The 22042-nt window shown below is 36.1% G+C and overlaps 1 protein-coding gene across 1 annotated transcript in view; it reads right to left on the reverse strand.

Moving 5' to 3' along the window:
- The window catches only part of hip1 (huntingtin interacting protein 1), a 35652-nt gene extending 15823 nt beyond the window's left edge, over positions 1–19829 (reverse strand). The window contains exon 1 of the mRNA XM_084125595.1: positions 19513–19829. Within this exon, the coding sequence (XP_083981721.1) occupies positions 19513–19632 (120 nt within the window). The 5' untranslated portion in view covers positions 19633–19829. The remainder of the gene's footprint in view (positions 1–19512) is intronic.
- Positions 19830–22042: the final 2213 nt, after the last annotated feature.

A 22042-nucleotide genomic window follows, 5' to 3' on the forward strand; every position in this document is an offset into this window, starting at 1 on the left:
TTGTGTAGAAAAGATGGATCTGTGGGATGAGCATCTAATCAAGTCACAGCTGTGGTCTCAAACATGATGAAAAGGATGAAGAAAAGACAGAAGGTTGGAAAAATCCTTACAGGTTTCTCATGGACCAACCCTGAGTGTGAATTACACAATGGCCCTCAGGGGGATCAGAGAGTTGGGGGTGGGGGGGTTGTTATCATTCAACTGAACTGTGTGTATGCATTTTAAACGCATTATGTTCTTCGTCCATGCAACTGCTCAAGTAATATTAATGGTATGACCAATTTCAGGGGTGGCCAAAATTACGATTTAAAATCGGTCAGAGCTATAAATGTATCTTCTTATTATTTTACAGGTAAAACTTTATATTACCCCACATCTTGTTTTGATGTCCTTCAGGGGGGGGATCAAGCCTTTTTTGGGGGGAATCGACACTTTTTTGGTGGGGCCCTCCCCCTTCTCCATCCCCCCTCCCTTTTTGTCATTCAAAAAGGAAACCGAAACTAGGACTGCAGATATACAATTTGGAAACGAAGCAGCGCTTGCTTACCATTTTGAATATCAATCACGATGATCACTTTCTTCATTCCAGATAGCTCATGTTATTATGGAAATATTCATGCATTCGAACGCTCGGGTAAGATGACGTAACATTATAACAGCCTTCTGTATGTACCGTCTTGACTTCTTTTCTCGCTTTCATCACTTTCGCTTTTATTCTCATGCACTGATTCGTTCACTAAGCTGAACAGCCAATCTTAGTTCTCGTTCTCACCGACGGGCCCCAACTCCGCAGGCCAAAAAACCCAGACGGCGTTCAAATAGAGCACACAGTACGGAACCTAATTAAAAAACTAAGCTGAACGACGCTCATAAACGGACCAACATTGCCTGACGGCAGACCATCGGCTTGGTGTGTCCCGGCCTCTATGCAAAAAAAGGCACTAAAGGTTCCTTTCATCCCTCTCCAACAACCAATGATGTATTCAGAGCAGATAAACATATAACTAAAACTTTCCATGACCCATTAAGTCTATAAAAAGTGATCAGTAGAATTGACGTCAACATATTTTCATTAAATCCTTCAAATAAAAGCACTAGATAAGCATAGCAGCTAAAGAGTCTAAGAGAACATAATGCTAGTGTGATGAGAGGTGTGACCTAATTGGTTCACACTGAGACTTTGTCGTCTGTGTGAATGAGTTGTGCCAGCTGCCCAGGCCTCTTGGCACTGGCGAGTGAATTTACTGGCATCCCAGACCCATCTCTCTCACAGCACAGGCGAATGATAAGATGAAGTGATAACCACTTAATAAAGTAACAGGGTTCAATGCTAGGGGATTGGTTGGGCCAGTGGTTCAAATTTTTACTTGCCCTGCCAAAGTTTTCACTGGACAAACCAATAAATAAATCAATAAAAAAATAAAAAGTTTTGTTGTTGTTTTGACCCATGTAACACTGTATTCTAATAAAAAGCAACCAACATTGTAGATACTGTTGAAATTTCACAATTCCAATTTTGATACCACAGTAAAAACTACTAGCCTGACAAGTGAGTCTTCAGTAATAAACTAAGTTATAACCAACAGCTCAAATAAATACAACAGAACAGAGATACAAATGAAACAAACAGTGTTTAAAGTTATTCAGGTATAAAAGTATTCATGTAGCTTACAGAAATTAAATTATCAAATGTAAAATAACATTGCATAGTCTTCAAAGTTTTAATTAAATTTAGATTAATTCTCATTAAAGCTACAAAAGTTGTTCAGTCAAGATGATGGAGTGATTTTCTCTGTGTTTTGTTGTTTGATTAACATTAATGACAGACAGCAGCAGTAAAATTAGGCTGAAAAGACCGATATCATGTCACTAAGACCGGACGCACAGATCCAATACACTGTTACACATGCGTTTTCTTTCTCATCTGTTTAAGTTCAGACATACCCGACAGTGCTTGCATGAATACTCGCCAAGACAGGCTTTTTTTTTCCCACATACTTTTGTTGTGTATTTTTCCATTCAAGCGCAAGAAGACGTGAAAGAGAACTCTATTCAATACTCGCAAGCTGTTTTCTGTGCGCACACAGAGAGTTGTCTGAAAACAAAGCGCGAGCACTAAATTGAGATTTCTTTTGCATTCTCTTGCGTTTGAATCAGAATGGTTAAAAAAGGCTTGAATGTTGAAATTGACAAGACTTAAAAACACAAGCAAATGATCAATTTCGTTACGACGCAGCACTGGCCCGATCGGGCAAGTGACAATTCTGACTTTATAACTCGCAATTCTGAGAAAAGTCAGAATTGTGAGATAAAAAGTTTTTTTATTCTTTATTCAGTAGCAGAAACAAGCTTCCATAGTGTCTCCCAATAATATATCTGATGTTGAAATAGTTTTATGATCAAAAGCTCTGTAGTTTTTATTGTGGGTTGATCATATTTTATTTATTTAAAAATATTTCCATATTTTTATGGATAATTAAGTAGACTTAAGTTGCTTCAGTGCAGTAAATGTTCATCTTACTTTCAGCTGAGAGATTTTCTCTTTGTATTTTGTTGTTTGATTAACATTAATGAAACTAACATTAATACTAACATTTTATTTTAGTATTAATAAATACTAAACATTAGTATAGTACATAAAACATTTGATCTGGAAATATTACTTGTATTTTATATTATATTAATACTATATTAATACTAAATTTACAGAATAATGTACCACGACCTGAAGAGGGACGTTTTTACAGTTATACCGAAAAGGATTTTTACTTGCTGAAGTATAAACTATCAATCAGACGACAGAAGGCATGTAGAAGATTGTGTACATATTTTTCAAATTTTGATCATGTTGATTATTTAGAGGCCTTATAAATCTACATATCAAATACGATACAGTAGGCCAAATAGGGTCGAAAGGATAGTTTATAATGTCATAATTTACTCATCCTCATGCCATTCTGTATTACTTTATTCATTATAAGTGGAAAGAAAAAAAACTGTAATTTTTGGACTCATTTACATTTATATACACTCAGATTTGCATTCAGAAATGCATCGTCATCCAACACAACGATGCAACTGCTTTATTATTTCTTCTCTTGTAACCATAGTGAGTAACTAAATATCCTGCTTTTGCATTTCAAAGCAAGCTCTTCTAACAGCTTGTTATGCCACAAGTAGTTTATTCAATCCCTCGCCTACAGCAATATCAACCCCATTAGACACTTAATTACTGTAGCACTATTTCTATATGGAGCTGACACGAGCTTGTTAAGCAAAGCATATGTGACGGATGATCTGCAAACATCTGCGTTGTGAACCATTCTGACAGTCAATGTTGCACAGAACTGCCAAAGGCACAATATCAATCAAATCAATAGGATCTTAGACGGGAGTAATGCACTACAGGGATATTAAGGCCAGATGTCCTCATGTGACCCATCTGCCTGGAGAGGAGACTGTAAGGAAATAGCTCTCCTCATATTGAGCTTTATCCTTTAACCCATCATGCTGCTCCACGATTATACAGGCTGGGATCTTATGAGAAATAATTAGTGGGTAACTAGTTTATTGATGTATCAAATTGTGCAGCTGAACTTTGATATTTTGGGGGAGGATGATAGGATGCTTGAATGTGAATAAGTAGCAAGTATGAGTGCCCAGAATAAAGAAAAAGGAAATAGTAAAAAAAAAAAAAAAAAAGTCATGTGGCGCATTAAAAAAATTCCTTAATACATTCCTCCTTGAATACGTGTACACCTCTTTATTATTTTCAAAAAATATATATATAAACACTACTGTTCAAAAGTTTGGTGTGAGTAGGATTTTAGTTTTTCTGAAAGAAATTAATATATATTTTTTTTATTGACCAAAGAAGACATTTGTGTTACAAAATGTTACAAAGAATGTTATTTTCAATAGAAGTCCTTGCTTCTATTATATTAAAAGCTGTTCTTTCTATTCATCAAAGAAAGAATCCTGCAAAAAATGCATGACGGATTCCACAAAAGCATTAAGCAGCACAACTTTTTTTCAACGTTGATTATAAGAAATGTTTCTTGAGCAGCAAATCAGCGTATTAGAACGATTTCTGAGGATCGTGTGGCACTGAAGACTAATGATGCTGAAAATTCAGCTTTGCCATCAGGAATATAGAAATATATCTAATGTTATGTCAGTCAGGTGAATGTCCTTAAACACTAATCAAAGAAATATCATTCTGTTCTTGTCAAAAAATGACTTGAAAATAAATAAATCTCTTGGCCATCAGCGCGAAGAATGACAAAAGCTTGATGTTAAAATATTGAATGCTTATTGATCAATTCCCCTTCAAATCGAGCCTTGGATCTAGGAAAAAAAAATCCAATAATGAGGCTTCCATTATTGCAGAAACTTCCATTTTTAATACAGATATTTTGCACCAATTTCCCAGGAAGTGACGATTTTGTTCTCCTGAACACATGAAAACGCTGCTTTATTTGCAAACGTTTTCTGAGACATTTCGATTTTGCGCAAAAGTTCAATTCTCAGCTCTGGATGGAAACATAGCTATTGACCCATACAGTCAAATCAGGATTGCTAGGGGTGGACCGGTCATCAAATTGTGGTCATGTTCTTTATGGTCTATAGTTTCAAAGGTAGTTTCACAGAGTTCTTCTGAAGTCTTTTCTTTATCTTGGATCACCCTAACTTTCCCATATCCACTTTACTGAAGAATGCAGACTTTACCCACAGTCCTCTAAAGGGCATTGCAGCCAACCCAAACAACTTTCCCAGCTTCCCATTTTGGGTAATCTCCCTACTTTGAGGGGGTTCAGAGAATAGGCTGCCAGTTTAAAGTGCCCCGTCTTTTGAAGAAGCTCTGCTGATATAGTTATTGGTCTGCGGCTTCTCTTCAGCTTTTCCGGAGGCGTCGTGTAAAAGTTGAAAGAACTAAAAATACCTCTCAACTTCCTGAGCTGGTCCTCGGTTCTTAAGATCAGGTCTTAACTCCCTAAAATACCAAAACTCTCTCACCCACTACAAGAAAATACACACGATTCTCCTTTCTTGCCATGTTGATGAGTGGGGGATTGACGCCCACACTTTGACGCCACCAGTGTTTTTTCAGCTAACGCAGTCTCCTGCAAACAACTCCACCCCTTTTAAAGGTCACTGAAGTGAAAGGCAACTGTGTGTACTGCATTACGAAAATACTTTTACATATTAGCACACTCGCTGTGACTTCCTAAAATCCTGGAATGTTTTGGGAAATACTTAACGAGCCCAAAATTGGCTGAAGTGAAAGGCAACTGTGTGTACTGCGTTACGAAAATACTTTTCCTTCCCTTTTAAAGACAATTTTTAAATTTTACTCATATGACTCAAACTTCCTCTTGCAGGGAACAAGTTAGGACTCTGGAGTGGAAAAATCACACTGAACAACCCTGACTGCACTCGCTTCAGTTTTGCACCAATGTAAAGGGGTAGTTGATATGGCCTTGACCAGTTTTTTATTAAGCACCGATACTTGACCAGTTGAACAGGTCTGCATTTATGAGGGTATAATTTTCGAACACACAGTGCGTCATCCAGCTGTCAAAATACTTCAATAAAAAAAAACATTGAATTTGAATACATTTTTACTCTGACCAAAAACAGCTGCTAATTACAAAAGCAAATCTATATCAAATGCAAAAGGATCCTCAATTAATGCACTATTATCAATAACAAAATAAATGTATTGAATATTGAATATTTCAATAACCGCCTTAAATTTTTTCGCAATATACGATTATAATATATTATAATATCCGCCCCTTCCCTTGCAAGAGACAACACTGCCGACATGCACTGTAAAACACACATCAATGTTAAGTTTGGCTGCACTTTATTTAATGATTACCTGCAATTCAGTTCGTTTAATTTAATGATTGAAATGTTAAAGGTTTTACTTTGGTTAGTTAGAGCTGTTGAATACAAATGAAACAGAATTTGGTGATTATAATAGTGATAAATGCATGTTGATGTCACATAGCATAGCAATGTGCTTTTTCTTTTCTCATAAGGTTAGATGTTTCTCTTTCTTATTGGCGTTATCATCCGAGTAGACATTTCATGATGATGAGTATAATTAATTTCCTTAATTATAATGTGTAGTGCTGTTTTTAAACGTGTATTCAAGCTATAATGTATTTGTAATTTGTCTAAAATTCTGCAGTTCGTTCTGCATGAGAAAAAAATTATTATTATTTTTTGGTTAGAATTAGAAATGGGTTAAAAAAAAAATAACACCAAAAGAGGGTATCCGTTGGCGCAAACTGGCCCTAGGTATTGTAATATCTTATATTTTTATTCTTGCTCATTTCTCCTATTTTTACATTTAGATTACCTTTGCCATCATCTAACACTCACTTTAAGGTGCATTCACACCTGTCTTGTTTGGTCTGATTGAATGAACTCAAGTTAGTTTCCCCCTTTGGTGCGGATCTTTTGGGCAATCACACTCGGGTGCGGACCAAACAACCGTGCCGAGACCCAGCTGAAGAGGTGGTCTCGGTCCGGTTCCAAACGAACTCTGGTACAGTTCGAATTTCTGTCCAATACCCTAGAAAATATTTAATTCATGTTTTTGCATGTGAATAAATATGTGTATGGTAACTATGGGGCTATGTGAGTATATTTTTTCCGATATTGACGATGATCGTCTGGTAAATGACTGATACTTGCGAGATATCGTCGATATACGATAATATCGTCATATCTCCCAACCCTAAATGCAACGTCATAAATAATGCAATAAATCAACAACACATGTCTTTGAGACAGCAAAGTGACTATACCACATCTGCAGAAACTCCAGAAATCACATTTGATTGAGGGCCACGGTGCAAATATTGTATATATTCACTATTATATTAAAATATAAATTTTTCAAATCAAATTTATTCATATAAAAGCAAGAATAAAAGAAAATATTAACACAAAAAAAAATTGGAAATAAAGATATTGCATAGGGTTTTTTTTTCTATTCCAAATTCATCGGTTCAGTTACCATGGAATGCATGAACTGATAAAATGTATGCGCATTACATTGTAAGTTACTTTGGATAAAATCATATGCCAACTGCAGAAGTTACAAAAATAAATGAAGATGGTGACTAAAAACTGCTATAATAAAAAAAAAAAAAAAAAGAAAGAAATGCATCAAGTCTCAGGTCCTTCTTTTTTGTCACCAACTAAACACACCTGAGATGGACAAGTGGAGTTTCTTAAGGGCCTCACAGTCCTTTTGGTTTAGGAGTTTTTGGAGCTGTAACAGCAGCACTATTGAAAGAAACCAAGAGTTTTACGAGCTTGCTAACAAGATGCCTTCTGAGGCCACATCAAAACCTCTCAGTAAACCCAGAAGACCCAGATCAAACAAAATCACTGCTCCTGCTTCTCCACAAATTACATCAATCATTGAATTTCTATAAAAGCTCGATTGAGCCTTGTCGTGGCCTGCACAAACACACACACACAAATCTTCAGTGAGGATCCCTGGACCCCACTCAAGTAAAAACATGTTTTCATAGCATTGTCAAGCAGAGCATGACATGAGGGATTTGAGAACAAGCAGATATCACACATACAATGTTGATAGCAGGTTTGGAGTCAAAGCAGAGAGGAGGATGCGGCGATTCAAGTCAAAACAGTGTGAATCGTGAGACCAAAAAAGGTACAGAAGATACTGACTCAGATCCTACAAGAATCAAAAGAGCCACTCAAGAGTCAAAATCCAACATTTAAGTCCACACAACTGAGTTGCGTGACCCTCAAACCCCAAAAGTTTGTATTAGCAGCACATTTAAAAGGACAGTTCCCCAAAAAAGACTGTCATCACTTAGGCTACTCAATGTAACAAACCTCTATGACTTACTTTCTTCTGTGAAACACAAAAGGTGATCTTAGGAGGAATATTAAGGGCTGGTAGTCTCAAAGTCTCAGTCACCATTTACATTAGGCTAATTGAGTATTTTTTCACACAATGAAAGTGAATGGTAACTCATTCTGGCTAGCATCTGCTTTTGTATTGCGAAAAAGAAATAACAATACAGACATATGAAGATAAGTAAATGATAACAGAATTAGTATTTTGGGTTGAACTATCCATTTAACTTAAGTAGATAAAAACGGATCGTGCGTTCCTGTTGACTAAACGTTCAGACATTAGCGGTCCATTTAAACGCTATTTCTCAGGGACAAGACATATTAGCACACTCGCTGTGACTTCCTAAAATCCTGGAATGTTTTTGGAAATACTTAACGAGCCCAAAATTGACTAAAATACGACTATTTCGCGAGACCGCTGCAACTTGTTTTAAACGTAACGGTCCAAGGAGTGAACGCTCGCGACGGTAAAGGTAAACAAACACAGGGCTGTTACTCCAAATCATAAAATCCTCGATACAAAACAACCCCGCGAACAGGCAAGCGCGAATCCCTCCCCACCCCCCCAAAACGTGTAGATGCACAACACCCGCTAAACATCAACATCGACAACCTACCATTTTATTCGAGTCCATAGTTCAAACGGGGTTATGGAAGGGAATGTGAACCGTTTCCCTGCTCGGGAATCAAAAGCAGACTGTGAATCCACTGCCGAGGGAGGCGGAGGGAGCAGGAACGGTCCGCTAACTCAACATGTGTCCGGTTCAGTATCGAACGGTCCCTCTCTTCTTTTCTTTCCCGTTCTCGTATTTCCCCCTCGTCCTCCTCGCGCGCTGGGGATCCGATTGGCAGATGGCTAGACTGCCAAGAACGCTCTAGAAAAGCCACTGCCTGCCTAAAGAGAGTGTGTCATAAACGTTAAATGGAAACGCTAGACGATGGGCTAAATATTATGTGACAGGTACGGACCACAAAACACAGATTGTAATGCTAGAGGAGGAGTTCTTCATACACTGATGTCATTTGCCACAGCTTTTGACTCAAAAGGAGAGCGAGAGCAAAATTCTGTCAAATGTTACATCACTAAAAAGAAACAGAAGTGGCAATGTTTGTATCGCAAGACTGATGCAAGGTCTTACACATACCGAGACAAAAAATGTCAAAATAAGGAAATCAGACTGCACTAAAACTCAGCTGCAATGATACAAAAGACCCACTGCAAGCATAATGCGTTATGCCATGTGCAGATTTACAGATGCATTATCTATAACTGTTTGCCTAAGGGAGTTGATATAGGCTTGTTATCATCGATATGCAGGATATATGACGTGATTGATGACATCCCAGTTAAACACTCCTGCACATGATGACGTGTGTAATGTTGATGAATGGCGCCCTCGTCTGGATACTTTTGATGCTCTGGTAAATCAGCATGACAATGAGCTGCTTCATACATTATTATTTTTTCCCAACAGGTGCTCTTTAAACAGGAGAGCTACACACAAAGGGTTTTAATTAAGTATAGTGAGAACAGAAATATGTAAGAACATATAATAAATCGTTAGGAAAATTAGTCGGTACATAAAACTTGCTAGCTGTTAGTGATACGTTATGGTAGTAGTAGCCTAGTAGTATAGTTGTATTTAATGTCATGTCAGCATCTGCAATGGCAAAATTGAATTACGTACAAGAGTTACATAAATAAAGTAAAAATAAAAACCAAGCAAATAGAAAAAACACAGCAATTAATATCATAAAGTTAAAAATTCTAAAACCTTTTCTGGTAAAATCTTACTAAACAAGCTCCCTCCTTAAGTACGCTTACTTCATAAAAATGTTTTTACCTGCATTTGCCTTTAAGCAAAAATTTGTCACTTGATCAAATCTTGTTTTAAGGGAGATTAAAATGTTTGAGATTTCAGGATGGATTTAAGGTAATTAAGTGATACTTTATAAATTACAAGCAAAAATGGTCTTTTTACCACAGAATTTGTATACATTCTGTTTTCTAAATGATATGCATTTAATTTAAGATGACCTAATGTTCCCATGGCACATTTATATTTAATTCAACTGAAATAAATATAATTTAGCATATATAAAAAGCATGTCAAACATTATAAAATAATTCAAATAAAAACCATAAGAACACAAACAGATGTGTCTATTAGAATACTTTACTCAAAAGGGTCTGTAAGGTTTTTTTAAAGAAATGAATACCTTTATGTACAAGGACACGTTAAATTGATCAAAGTGACAGTAAAGACAGTAATTAAATGCTGTTCTTGTAAACCTTCTATTCAACAAAGAATCCTGGGGGAAAAAATGCATCACAAAATGTTTCTACACCAAATCAGTATATTAGAATGATTTCTGAAGGATCATGTAACACGGAGTAGCAATTGTAAAATAGTATAACAACTTAATTCTCATTTTATGTATTTTGAAGTGTAATTTATTCATGTGATGGAAAAGCTACATTTTCAATCAGCTTTGCCATCACAGGAATAAATTAAAATTACATTATAAAATACATAAAAAGATAATTAAATTGTAATAATATTTTACAATATTACTGTATATAAAAGCAGCCTTGGTGAGCTGAGCATAAGAGATTTCTTTTAAAAAAAAATTTTTACCAACCCCATACTTATGAACTGTTGTGTATTTCCATATTATATGATAGAATATTATATATCTCAGAGAATTATATCCTCAGAGTTTCTGTTCTCTTACTTGCATAAATCCCCAACATAAAATCTATTGCAAAAAAAGCAATTGTTTAGAGAGACATCCAAAAAAAGGTACAATATCAGTTGATCTGGACATGATACCAGTCAATGTTTGACCAAAACACTCATGGAGGAAAAATGGGGAGGGGGGGCATGCTCATCCAGACAAAGCATGCTCTTTAAAGGGCAATCACTTCCTGGTACTGTGTGGTAGGCCCATCGGGACAGTTTACACTGCTGTGCTTCATTGGTCAAGTATATTCAAGCCAGAGAGACGCTACAACAGTGTAGTGTGACTGCCAATGAGTCACTGCCCACACACTGTCTATGTCTGTCCATCTCGCACTGACCACAAGCCTGAAAAACTGCTAACACTCCTTGGTAAATGACAAACAATTTAGATAATGAATAAAAATAAAAACGTTACAGTGGATCTGAGCGCACTGTATCCGCCGCCATCACTGTGTAAATGTGACCTTTGCTACTACCCACAGGATTCCCACATCTTTAGACCAAGGAATTTTCATGACTTCTCAAAGACTTCATAAAATGCAATTTCTAGCTGCTGAATTATTTTACAGAGAAGAATGGCAATTAAACATGTATATTTTTTATAGAAATTTCAATTACTTTAAAAGATCTTAATTAAAAACTGGAAAAATAAAAGGATTTTTCATAACTTGACCAGGGTCAACAAGAATATTACATATACATATATATATATATATATATATATATATATATCGTTTATATTTTATCGTTTCTGTTTTTAAAAAAATTATCAATTTTCTGTAAATGGGTCTGAATACAAGAAAATATATATATTTGTCTTTATACTTTAGTAAGAGGGTCCACCATAAGAGGATCATCATATTTGATCATCATACTTTGCATTAAAAGTTTGGCTATGTAAAAAAAAAAAACTGTTCTGCATCTGTACACACAATTTGGTAGAGACGTAAAATAATAATCAACAATCAGCATCTAATATGACTACATTCCCAGCATTATTTGCATTAATGGTCTGTTTGACAGCAGTATGACCTGAACGCTGTTTCTGTCACAGGCATCTGGCCGCCCGCCAAACTGCATAGGATTTTTAATCCACAGCGAGCGAGAACCGCGTGTTCTGCTGTCTCAGGACTTTTCATACATGCCCTCCTGCTGTCAATGACCCCAACAAACCCTCCTCACCCTCTACACCGCAGGAGGAGCTACAGTACATGTCAACATGTGAGACTGAAAGAGTGTGAAAACTTACTTTAAACTTTTTAAAGCTGAGAAATAGGTAACTTAAATCAGAAAAAGAAAGATATAACAAGGATATTTCAACTATTGTAGATGGAGGAAGTGACACGCTGAAAGCAGAGATTGGCTGCTTAAAGGGAGGCAAGCTTACGACTGTCTGGCTCAGTGTGGGTGAGTCCTGGAAAAACAGAGTGGGGCAAGATCAGGCTCCTCCCGAGAATTCCTCCACGGGCACGGCACCAACACAGGAAGGAACACAAGCACAAGAGATGCAGGGTCATACAATTAACTGCTTTAAAGAAGGAGAGGAAATGGGAATAATAGAAAAAGAATTGCCTAAATTTGCATTAAAGTGACAACAACAACAAAAACTTTCACTGTAAGGGTACGTTCACACTTGGCAGGTTTGGTTTGATTAAAACGAACTCTGGTGCGATTGCTCTGTTAGTGCGGTTCATTTGAATGAGTGTGAACGCTGCCCTCCGAACCCTGGTGCGCACCAAACTAGCAGGCCGAAAGCGCAGAAAATGTGGGTCTCGGTCCGCTTCAAAATGAACTCTGGTGCGGTTCAAAAATGAAATATGAATGCAACACGGACCAAAGATCTCTAAACGAACCAAAAACAGGATGTGATGTCACAAGATGCAACCCTTAAAAGGACTGAATGCTCGACCATACTTGGTTTTTCGTCATAGGAACTACATTGCCCATTACAGTTTGGTATAGTTGTTGAAAATGGTGTCTCCTTGCAGCAGATCTTTGTTTGTGTGCAACGGAGGAATTCCTGCCGCTGTTTTGACTCCTTTTACACATTTTATAAGTGTGTCCCCGCACACAGCATTGTTTTGGATGTTTGGTAAGTTCTGTCACAAAATATAAGTCAAATGTTTGTTTTTTTGTATCTTTATGTTTGGTCTTAAAAATGACAGTCTGAATGCTAAATGAACCAAGACTAAATGTATCATTTTCTTTTTTGGTCTGCATTTGCACCCTAAAGTGTGAAAACACCCTAAAATATCACAGACAGATTGAGAATTTACGGAAGAAAACTTAGGGCTGTGCCCAAACAAAGATTTTCCTAGTCAACTAGGTACTTGTTTATTTAAGCCATTAAATCACATTTATGATATTATTTAATTACGTAAATATATACTGGGGCATCAGAAAATGGATTGAGTTTTAGGTCTGAGAAAGAACATTATGCATAACATTGCTAACATTGTTCTACATTAGAGAGAAATACTAAATCATAATAATGAGCCTTTAAATCTAAAGCGCGCTGCAGTGAGACAACATTAATAATTTATAATTAAACTAGTGTTTTCCGAGTCAGTGTTGTCTGCAAAGATGAAATTAGCGACGCTGATTCATCATCTCCACAGTATTGTGGATGAGCCGGTCTAATTTAGCTTCCACACTCCGCACAAACACTTGGATAGCCACCTAATACTAGCGCACATTTATCTACGTTTGGATTTGACATAATTTGACATAATAACCTTACCGACATAATTACCACATGGACCAGCCAAGTTAACGATCAGTCCATCACAGACTGCGTGACATCGCCACTTCCTGTCCAGTTTTTTTAATTATTAAATTAATAATTAAATCATTTTAATTAAAATTTGGTCGGCCAATCCTCTGTTCACCGACTAACATTTAGTTGACTATCAGGCGGCAGCCCTAAGAAAAATGTAATAATTTTATTTTACAGACAGTACAAGTGTACAGCTGTAAAATGTCTACAGTAATATCTATGGCTGTCTTGAAATGTTAAACCGCAAAGCTTTAATTTTGACAGAAAACATCAAAAAAGGTGTTACATAAAAGAATTGAAGCAAACCTGAATGCAAGTTTGCTAAAACATTTTTCTTTTGGTCTAAGTGACAGTAGCAGAAAAGGAAAATAGTTTCATAGGAAACGCAGATTAGTATTATAGTACGGGACTGTTGAATGCTTGAATCTGATTGGTTGATGAACGTTCTAAGGCAAACGCACGGCTAAAGTAGTTCCATTACATGTCCACATCACTTTGCCAAATGATTTCAGTTATTTCAAAGGTCCTTACAGCCTACAACAGCAAAAGAACCAAAACCCACAACGACACTAACCAAACAAATAAATATAGTAGACAATAGGATAAAAATGTCTAATTATTTCCATCATGTTTCCATGCCGTTTTATTATGTACAGAAAGCACATACTCGGTATACGGTAACCGTAGTATAAGTGGAATAAATTACTCCGTTCCGTTGAATTGTTAGAAAATAATGCATACCTGCTTCGCGCCGTAGCCACATTTCCACCTCTGGTGTGCATTATTTTCTAATAATTTAACAGACGGTCATCAATTATTCCTTACATACTCAAGAGGGGTGTATTGGTACACATAATATTTATACCAAAACTTTCGGTACAGGGTTGGTATTGGTTTGGTACACACGTGTACCACTGCACATGTGGAACTTCTCAGTGTATGGAGTAAAAAACACTCTTTTTTCAAAACAAAATCAGTTTTCCCCCTTGCTGTATCGAACCGTCATTTTTGAGTACCAATACACCCCTTATTTTCATTAACAATTTTATTTTTAAAAAATGTGCACATGTGAACCAAAAGTAAATGCGGTCAACTTTACTTTACTTTCATACTGACTATCTTGAACTTTGCCTGATACAAAATGTTCTGCAGGATGTTTACTATGCTATGATTTGCAGATGACTTATTTTGGCAACACTCGCTTAACATGTTATTTAATCGGCGTAGATTCTGACTCCGAGGCTGGCCGGATGTCCCTCTGCTAGACTCTGACCACAACAAAGGTTCCCTGCTTAGATTTCCTCCATATAAACCTAAAGTTAAGTAGACCCTAGTCTTCTAACACCCAGCCACAAGGCAAGCCATGCTCATGTCATTACAGAGAACCACACTAACATCCTCTCATTTAAAACAGGCTGAACTCAAACCACAGAAGGCTCATTAATCTAAACATAGCGTTCCAAGAGCAGAAAAGAGATGGGATATTATGGGATCAGACTTCCTCCAGGCAAACTAGCTGATAAGGACTGCTCACAATAGCATTTCCTACAGAGACCTGATCAGTTTGTGCTGTTTGAAGTATTATTTTTAGATATGAACGTTCATTTTAGGCTCTTGCCTTGCCTTGCCATTTTAGGCTTTATAGTTAAAGAACCCCTTAGGTGAAAATCAAGTTTTTTATGTTGTTTGTCTGTGTGGTGCTTTAAGACAAACCATGTGCAAATTTATCTGTCAACACCATTGCTGAGTATTTTCTTCTTATAACTGCAGTGTACCAAAGACAGTCTAAAAAACATGGTTTGAAACCTGCCTTCAAACTTATATCCAATCCAGTCAATGTGTGGGGCAGTGCTTTTCCTATAATTATTTCTAATGATACGGATTTGTGACCCTGGATCACAAAACCAGTCACAAGTCGCACGGGTATATTTGTGGCAATAGCCAACAATACATTGTATGGGTCAAAATTATCGATTTTTCTTTTATGCCAAAAATCATAAGGATATTAAGTAAAGATCATGTTCCATGAAAATATTTTGTAAATTTTCTGCCGTATAAAACGTTTATTTTTGTGAGGGAATGCAGCACAATCGCGAACATAAATGGACAACTTTAAAGGCGATTTTCTCAATATTTCGATTTTTTTGCACCCTCAGATTTCAGATTTTCTAATAGTTGTATCTCGGCCAAATATTGTCCTATCATAACAAACCATACATCAATGGAAATATTATTTATTCAGCTTTCAGGTGATGTATAAACCTCAATTTCCAAAAAATGACCCATGTGACTGGTTTTGTGGTCCAGGGTCACATTTTTAGGTTTGTGGAAGTGGAACGGGAACATGGTTTGTGTAACATCAGCAACACATTATTTAACATTGATAACGTTCTCAAGCCAAAGACTAATCATATTAATTAATGTATATTTAATTTCTGATTATATATAGCCTAGAATGTGTGCAAAGACAGCTCCCTTTACAAAATTCTGTTATAATCAATGAAGTTGTCTACATTGCACAATGAATTTTTTATTTACATCGTGTCACTTCGTAACACTTTGTTCATGAGAGGAATCGCGAGCGTGCAGAATTCAGCGTAAACAAGAACTCCAGCCATTTGAATGGTGAGTGAATTCTGACTAAATTAAACACCCCTGATTGGTCACTGTGTTCAAGAGATCAACAAACATGACTGTGATTGGCTGCATTGCTCAACCAATGCTGCAAAAACACGTAGTAAATAGAAACATCTGATGTTCTCCAGAGCGCAAACACAAATACACATTGGTGCGTTAACCAAATTATTTCGTCAATATGATTTTATTACAGTATCATCTGATGGTGCTCTTGCTCTCGTTTGAGGCTGCTTAGCACTGCCTGTATAATTCGCTCTTCCTCTTCTTCTGAATCAGTTTCTGGTTCAAACATACATGGATGAATTAATCCATAATTTCCACTGTGTAGCGTTTACCATAGCTGACCGAGTGGATCAGGTAGTCCGAGCTCGTGTGATTGAGTGGAGGTGGGGACTCATTTGCATATTCATGGTACCATAAATACTAAAATAAGCAAGGGTAGTTACATTCAAGGTATTTAAAAGCTGCAGTCCGTAACTTTTGCCGCTCTGGTGGTTAACAAACAGAACTGCATGAGTCTTGCGGAAGAACATTGTAGCCGGAGCTACTTCTCTTTGTTTATATCTATGACGAGTCACGCAGGCACTGGGCTACTCCACAGCGGTACGACCCGAACCAGTCTAAAATAGTCTAAATATAAACACTTACTATAGGTTTACCGTAGTGATTCAGGATAAGACAAAAACACGGTTTGGGAAATGGATTCATGATGTTCTCGCTTATTATATGAATTTTGTCAATTTTTTACACAAAAAAATGTTACGGAGTGCAGCTTTAAGGCATGAAGAATTTATTTTCACTGAAAATGTTTTTTTTATTTATATATATATATATATATATATATATATATATATATATATATATATATATATATATATATTTATATAGGTTTAAGTTGATTTTCAAAGATGAGTTTTGATGATTGACTGCAGGGGGACTTTAAGCTTCAAATCAAATTAATGAAATTAATTCTAAAATCAGGAAATGAACAACTGAACTCACGTTTCTGAGTCTGACCCAGAGAGCGGTCCTAAAGGAGTTCAAGAGCGCATGCGTCACATAAGTCTCACTAATCCATGTCACTGTCCTAGTTGTAAACAGGAGGACTGAACTATGCACACTTGAATCAAACATTATGCCGCATATTGCGGACGTTGTTATGAAACCAGAAATTAAGCAAATTTTAGTTGCCTCCACAAACTCAGTCTCAAGAAATCTCTGCAAGAACGAGGTCATGCTGTTTTCAAACACTCCGAAACCCACCAGTAGGGCAGTCGGCTGCAGCTTCATTCATGTGACCTACTTTTCGTGATGGCTGTCTCTGGATGGGGAGGGCAAAGACCCCCAGAGAAGTGAGAAGAGTGCATGAACAATGAGAATGCATTTCTCCATACTTCACAACACACTTTCAGGCTCAAGCACCCAGACACTGACTGCATAATTCAATGTGCACTTTAAAAAAGGTCACGATAAACAAGATATTGTTTATTTTTCTCTACAAGACTGAAGACCCATCCAAATACACTTTAGGCTAATGGCAAGAACCAAAATGCATGACCATCAAACTCAGCCCCCTGGTTTTAGTGCTGCATCTTTGAGCCACTAAAAGCTTTTACGTCTGCTCAATACATGGGCAACTGTTTGGAAACACAAGACCTCTAAGGATCTCTTTGATTTTGAAACAGTCTCATACTAATGAGGTAAACATCTTATAATGTGCATTACTATCATTTGATGAAAAAAGTGTGCATGTAATTGAATTCTTAATGGCACTTTGCAAACCACTACCTATATAAACATATACTGAAGGAGTACCAGGTGGAACTTTGTTCCCGTCCTAAATCAATTACACTAGATTGTGAACTGATAAAATGAAGGTGTGATATGGGCAAAGGTTCACTGAACTGAAAGCTGAATTTAAAAGGCCATCAATTATCGTTCTGTAAACATGACAGTTTGCATGTCCATAATTAAATATTAATTTTATGATCTGGACAAACACGCAGCTTCAGGCATCAAAAATTGTGTAAGTAAACACTATGGGGTAAAGTTCTTTGAACTCAAAGCAAAAAAACACTTCCAACAGCTTCACATTTCAACATCATATCAGACAGTGATCTCTTATAAAGCATGCAGGTTAGCTTGATTTAATGATACATTAAATTAAAAACAAATAATGCAATTTCTGACTACCTACTTTGCTCCATAACATAGTTTGTTTTAGCTCACACTCACAATAATATTTTGCTAGCCAAGATATTTTTTGAAAGATGGGAATAATTAATTGTGTTACTAATAGGGATGCACGATATATCAGCCACCATATCGGTTTCGGGCGATATATGTTCATTTTTAATGTTATCGTTATCAGCTCGATAAGAAAATTCGGTCGATAACTTAAAACCAATAAATAATGGATTATTATTTCCTTCAGCTAAGACATTTCAGATGCGCACTGTTTGCCATGATGGTTTTGAATTGCTTGAAATATTATTGGAATCACTTCAAAAAGGAAAATTGCAGTTAAGTGCAACGTGGGCAGCGCAAGTCTGTCATAAAGGCTACATAAAATTATAATGAGAACATCATTATAATTGTGTGCATGAGACATGGATTTTAATGGTGAGACTTTTGTTTTTATAATCAGGCTCTCAAAAATGTATAAGATAACATTACACTGAAAACAATTGAGTGGGATTTACTTTAAAACAAATTTCACTCAGAAATTACTAGTAAATTTCACAAATAATTACAAAAAAAATTAAAAAAGTAATTTTAAGTAATAAAAAAAGTGAAATAGCCATAACCATAACCCAATAATCTTTGCTTTACTTAGAACTTTGAAAAATATTTTTTTACAATGTACTATTCCAATATTGACAATTATCTATATTTAAGTAGTCACTAGATCATAATCATTCTATACTAGTCAATATTCAATTATTTCTCGTAACAAATGGCTATTTTTTGTCTTAATTCAGTCAAGAGTGGGATTTCAATTCTTCACTTTCGAATAGTTTGAATTCCATTTGTTGCTGGTACCATCAATTTCAGTTCCTACAACCTGAAAATACTATAAAAGTCTATTAGATTATTTATAAATAGTTTGTTAAAATTTTAAATCTTAGTAAGACTTTAATTTAACTATAAAGTTCTGACCAGCAAACACATGTAACTACTGAGATAAGAAATGTTACTGTTAACATTCTAAAATAGCTAGCTTTACAACTGGTAGCAAGTACTAGAATCTAATAATAAGTATTGGAATAGTTACTAGACATTAGCCAATCGGAATACTAGTAATTAAAAAAACTCACTCGTTATTTTTAAGGAATGAATGTAAAAATGGGTTGCAATACGAAGAGCTCGTTGGCGATGCATTGGCTGCATGAAAAAGAAAAAAAGAAAAGAAAAACTTGCCCCGCGGTGGTTACAGTTCCTTACCTGACTACGCTCGAAGTTTTCCTTTTCAGCTTCCAAACTGTTGGCACCACCAGTGCGACGGCTGAGCACTTTAGGAATCGGGTTGGGGACTTGCTGCATGGAACTCTTGACGCGGTCCATTCTGGAAAGAAAATCCAAACAGCGCGAGCGACGGAGACTTCTTAAATCAACATAAATAGAGTGCAATATAACGTGATTGAATCTAGTGATGAGCACGAAAAATCCAACCCCTCGTCGTTATCACAAAAGGTCATTTTCTACGTCCACCGCCCATGAATATCATTCCAGTGCTATCCGCTGTCTACTCGGGAGCGTGCAAAACATGCGTCTCTGCGCGCAACCACAGATCTGTAAAACAGCGAAAACACAGCGTCAGTTCGCGCGATATACTATACAAATCAACTCAAGCAAAATCATAGACTGTCAAAGGCTCCTCCCAGCGCTCCCACACACTGACTGGAGGAAAATCATTAGCTCCCGCCCTAGTAGTACAAAACAGTTATCTTGGATACACACGTTTTACTACACTGAATCTTTCTCAGTGAATATTACTGAATATTTCTCAGATTTATTTGATTTTAGCGTATCTTTGGTATAACAGTAGGCCAAAAACAATCACGAAACTCAAAAAATCTAATAAAAATGAAAAAATGTAAATGTATAAAAATAATTAAACACATTAAAAAATATATAGTCACTCTGAACCATTTAATGTGACAACATTTACAAATAATAATAAGGTTTAAGTATCAATCATATTTATCAAATACACATTTGAACCAATGCTTGAAATGGGTCGAATGCTACAAAAACATTCAAAGATTAGTGTTTTACTTAATGCTATGATAAAGGCCTATAACATAAACAAAAATAGTTATTTATTTTATTTTATTATTTAATGCATTTAATACTTTTTAATACCATGTAGTAGGCCTATATTTGATTATTTATTTTTTTGCACATGTACAAGTCTTTTTCAAACTTAACACATTTACTTAGGCTACATGCATAGTCTATATTAGAGAACTGAAACAGAGGGGCCTTGTGTTAACCTCAACAATAATAATAAACCCTTCAACTTGACGTTCTCCTATGTGAGGCCCATATCTATCTTTAACTTATTTTTGTTTCATTTCGAAGTTAAGCAGGTCATGTGGTCTAACAGAAGCATGTATCGCTAATGGCGTATAGAAACCATAGGCAGATGCTAGATTTGCCTGATTTATGTGATTTAATTTGTAGCCTATTCCCTTTGTATTTGCTGCACCAATTAATCTCATTATTCCTTTATCAACAAATATCATGTCAAACTTTTATTGTCTGCTGATTCCACTTGCATAACTCTATTAGATATCATGGGGCACCTGCAATCGCTAACTGTGTCCTATCTCTAAATGGGCAGAGGCCAGATTCTATTTCCCTGCTAAGCAAATTCTATCAAATGGCCGAGTCAGAGTTTTGTTTCAATGATTCAGTAGAATGACAGTGTGAAGTCTTGGTCTGTGACCTGATCATTATCTTCTCTGCTGTCAGCACAAGATGTTAGCCGCAGTCAACACCACTATGTATGTCAGCAGAGGAACCTTGAAAATCAAAAGATCTTACTATATGATTGCTTTACTTTAATATGAGGAGGAAAAAACATTTCCTTTCAGAACACTGCAATACATGAGCACACATTGCAGGCTTTTGAGTATTTATGTGCACTGTCCTAAATAGTGCTATTGTCCTAACGTGTCTTGACATGACATTTTAAGTGCATGTGTTGTTCTGCTAACTCAAAATCAGATTCATCTTAACAAGCCCCACACTATGACCTATATTAGTCTGACATGCATTTTAAGACCAACCACATCATAATGAATGATGACTGCAAAGGTAAGAAAATTTGTACGAGTAGAAATGAAATTAGTATATTTTATAAAAAAGCATAACAATATACTGAACTCCATGGCTATAACTAAAAGCTAACCTTCAGGTTTCCCTCTTGATCACTGTATTTTTGCTTATTTATTATATTGTCGGTATATTGTGTTTCTGATTTTACCTTATTTGTGTTATATTTAGTATACTTGTATTCATCTTTATTTGCAAATGTATTCAGTTGCTATTTTTTTCTTTCTTTCAGTCTATCTGTGTCACTGTTCTTGTGTGGTTTTCCAATTCCAACAACATTGTATATTTTAGTTTGTGTTATATTACAACATAGATCCTAAATGTGTCAATCTGCCATCCAGTATAAACAATTTGACAGGATGGTTTTGATTAATGAGATCTAATTTCATGTGTTTCAGTGTTTCTTGTTTACTTTTACAAGCCACTATGATTATGGGACATGGGGCTGGTTGGGTGGTTGGTTGGCTGGCACAGGGTAAATAATTACTGGTTCATTGGATAATGTACAAAAATATTTTTGCCCTCTTGCCCTATGAAAGCCTGTCAAGGATCATACATTAATCATAGCTATATGTATCAAAAAAATATAAATACAAAATCTTGGGTTGGTTGGCACAATTACAAAACATAACTT

The sequence above is a fragment of the Abramis brama genome (genome assembly GCF_963993115.1).
Source record: "Abramis brama genome assembly, chromosome: 10".
Lineage (NCBI taxonomy): Eukaryota > Metazoa > Chordata > Actinopteri > Cypriniformes > Leuciscidae > Abramis > Abramis brama.